Source organism: Papaver somniferum, chromosome 2 (assembly GCF_003573695.1).
Source record: "Papaver somniferum cultivar HN1 chromosome 2, ASM357369v1, whole genome shotgun sequence".
Taxonomy (NCBI): domain Eukaryota; kingdom Viridiplantae; phylum Streptophyta; class Magnoliopsida; order Ranunculales; family Papaveraceae; genus Papaver; species Papaver somniferum.
Window position 1 is genome coordinate 79,237,912 of NC_039359.1, and position 2,440 is coordinate 79,240,351.

General features: G+C 36.7%; 1 protein-coding gene across 1 annotated transcript; it reads left to right on the forward strand.

The window, feature by feature from the left end:
• Window positions 1-1,155: 1,155 nt before the first annotated feature.
• LOC113351454 (cytosolic sulfotransferase 6-like) lies at window positions 1,156-2,190 on the forward strand. Its single transcript, XM_026595434.1, has one exon. It carries the CDS (start codon window positions 1,156-1,158, stop codon window positions 2,188-2,190), a length of 1,035 nt encoding a protein of 344 aa, XP_026451219.1.
• Window positions 2,191-2,440: the final 250 nt, after the last annotated feature.

Sequence of the window (2,440 nt, forward strand, 5' to 3'; positions counted from 1 at the left end):
GGTGTATTTTGGTACCCCCGCCTTTTCAAGGTACTATTATGGTACACCCAAACACATTCTTTCATACACTCTTTTATATGAAGGATTATGTCACCATCCGGGTTGCACAGACGCGGACACGACACGACGCGGACACGACACGACGCGGACACTATAAAATTCTCAAAAAACTAGGACGTGGACACATATGTACATATTATATTTATATTATTTATATATACAATCATGTATTTATACAACAAAGTCAAGTGTTTCGACCCTAAAAATTAGAAAATGATGCTACATATGTATAAATTTCAAAAGAAAAGAAGATATCATTTGTTTATACACGCCAAAGGTCAAACAATCAATCACTATTTAACACATGACACAATCAAAATGCATTCTTAGATTAACACATGCCCAACTAAGGGTATACGTGATGTCATTTCCAATAACAAAACCGTAATAAAGACCTAAATGTTTGTCTTTCTTCATTTAGTTAATATTAGTAAAAATAAAGGAAAAAGTTTAATTGAAAATGAAAAAAAAACGCGTCAAACTCGAGTTATTGGTGCGTCCAAACCAGACGCGCGCAGGAGGCGCAAATTAGTTCGTCGACACGCGTCGTGCCAACGTCTCACACGCGTCCCGTATCCGACACGAATCGTACGCGGACACTGCTCAAAAAATGGAGGGTCCGTGGAACCCAGGTCACACTGGAGACTAAGAAGCCGAAGATCGATAGTTTGAAAAGAAAAAAGAAAATTGAGCGACTGATCATCCGCCTCTCTAACATTTATTTTATTTTATTTGTTCAAAACACTGCCTCTCTGACATTTATTCTATTGGTTCAAAACACTTTAAGTGGGTCCTAAAAGATTTAAAAATAGAATTATATAAAACTATATGAAGATGAGGCTGATCATCAACTACTTGGTTCAAATCTCTTCTTAAGCGGATAGCGGATAAAGATCGCCTCTTAGTCTCAAACAGTATACTCACGTTTATTGTATGCCTTTTAGAAAAACAAATGAAGATATAATTATTTATATCGGATAAAGATCGCCTCTTCTTAGTCTAGTGTTTCTCACGTTTATAAACTCCTTAATTCTGACTAACAACTTGTATCCTGCATTACATCATAATTGTTTTTCATCAAAACTTCTTATATCCATGGAAGCCGTTGGTGATGAAAATTCTTGTGATCATACTAAAGCCAGGAGTGTTGGTTGCCTTGGTATAGGAGATTCTACTCTTTATCAAGGTTTTTGGATTTTTGCCGAAGCATTAGAAAATATTAAGGATTTTCAACAAAATTTTAATGCTTTGGATACTGATCTACTACTAGCCTCACACCCCAAATCCGGCACCGTTTGGTTGAAAGCGTTGGCCTTCGCCATCGTCAACCGTACCCGTTACCCTCTTTTATCTTCTTCCAATCACCACCCATTGCTTACAGTTTCACCTCATGACCTTGTTCCCTTCCTCGACTTAAAACATGTTTATCCAGCTAGTAGTCTCCTTGATTTCACAAAAAGTGGTAGCCATGATCATCATTATTCTTCATGCAGGCTCATGGCTACTCATATCCCATACACTTCTCCACCTGATTCGGTTACTAATAGCGCTATAAATTGCAAGATTGTTTATATATGTAGGAACCCTCAAGACACCTTCATCTCTATGTGGCAATTTTTTAACAAAATGAGGACATTGCCGGAGAGCAATAATAAGAGTACCCCTTCCCTATCGAAAATGAAAAAGAGTTGCCCTCTTTCGCTTGAAGACGCTTTTGAGTTATTTTGCAATGGAGTTTCAGATTATGGTCCGTATTGGGATCATGTTCTTGGATATTGGAAAGAGAGTTTAGAGAGGCCTTGTAAAGTGTTGTTTTTGAAGTATGAAGACTTGAAAAAAGAACCGGAACCTCAGTTGAAGAAACTCGCAGAATTCTTAGGTTATAGTATTTCTGTAGAAGAAGAAAGTGTAGGAGTGATCAAGGAAATAATAAATTTGTGCAGTTTTCAACATTTGAAGAATTTGGACGTGAACAAACATGGAAAGATTTGGAATAATTCTTTAGCAAACAAAGACATTTTCAGGAAAGGTGAGGTTGGCGATTGGAAGAATTACTTGACACCTGTAATGGTTGAACGACTTGATCGTCTCATGGAAGAGAAGTTACATGAGTCAGGCCTATCATATTGAAACTATATTTCTTGATATATGCAAGTCATTCCGCTTTCAAAAACAAAAACAAAAAATTCATTTCAGCATCTCTTCTCCGAGGAGAGGTTTTTCTATTTTGAGTATTTGTTTTGCTTAGATGTTGGGTTTTTTTATCTCTTTTTTTTCTTTTAACTTTTCTGGTTTTGTTTGGAAACTGAGTCTGTTACTTTCTTGGTTTGATGATGGTGGGTGTTTGTGTTAGTCCATGGATCTATTTTCACTGAATCAA

Bases quoted from the DNA above. Each gene is read 5' to 3' on its own strand.
- LOC113351454 (XM_026595434.1), top strand. From the start codon at position 1,156: ATGGAAGCCGTTGGTGATGAAAATTCTTGTGATCATACTAAAGCCAGG.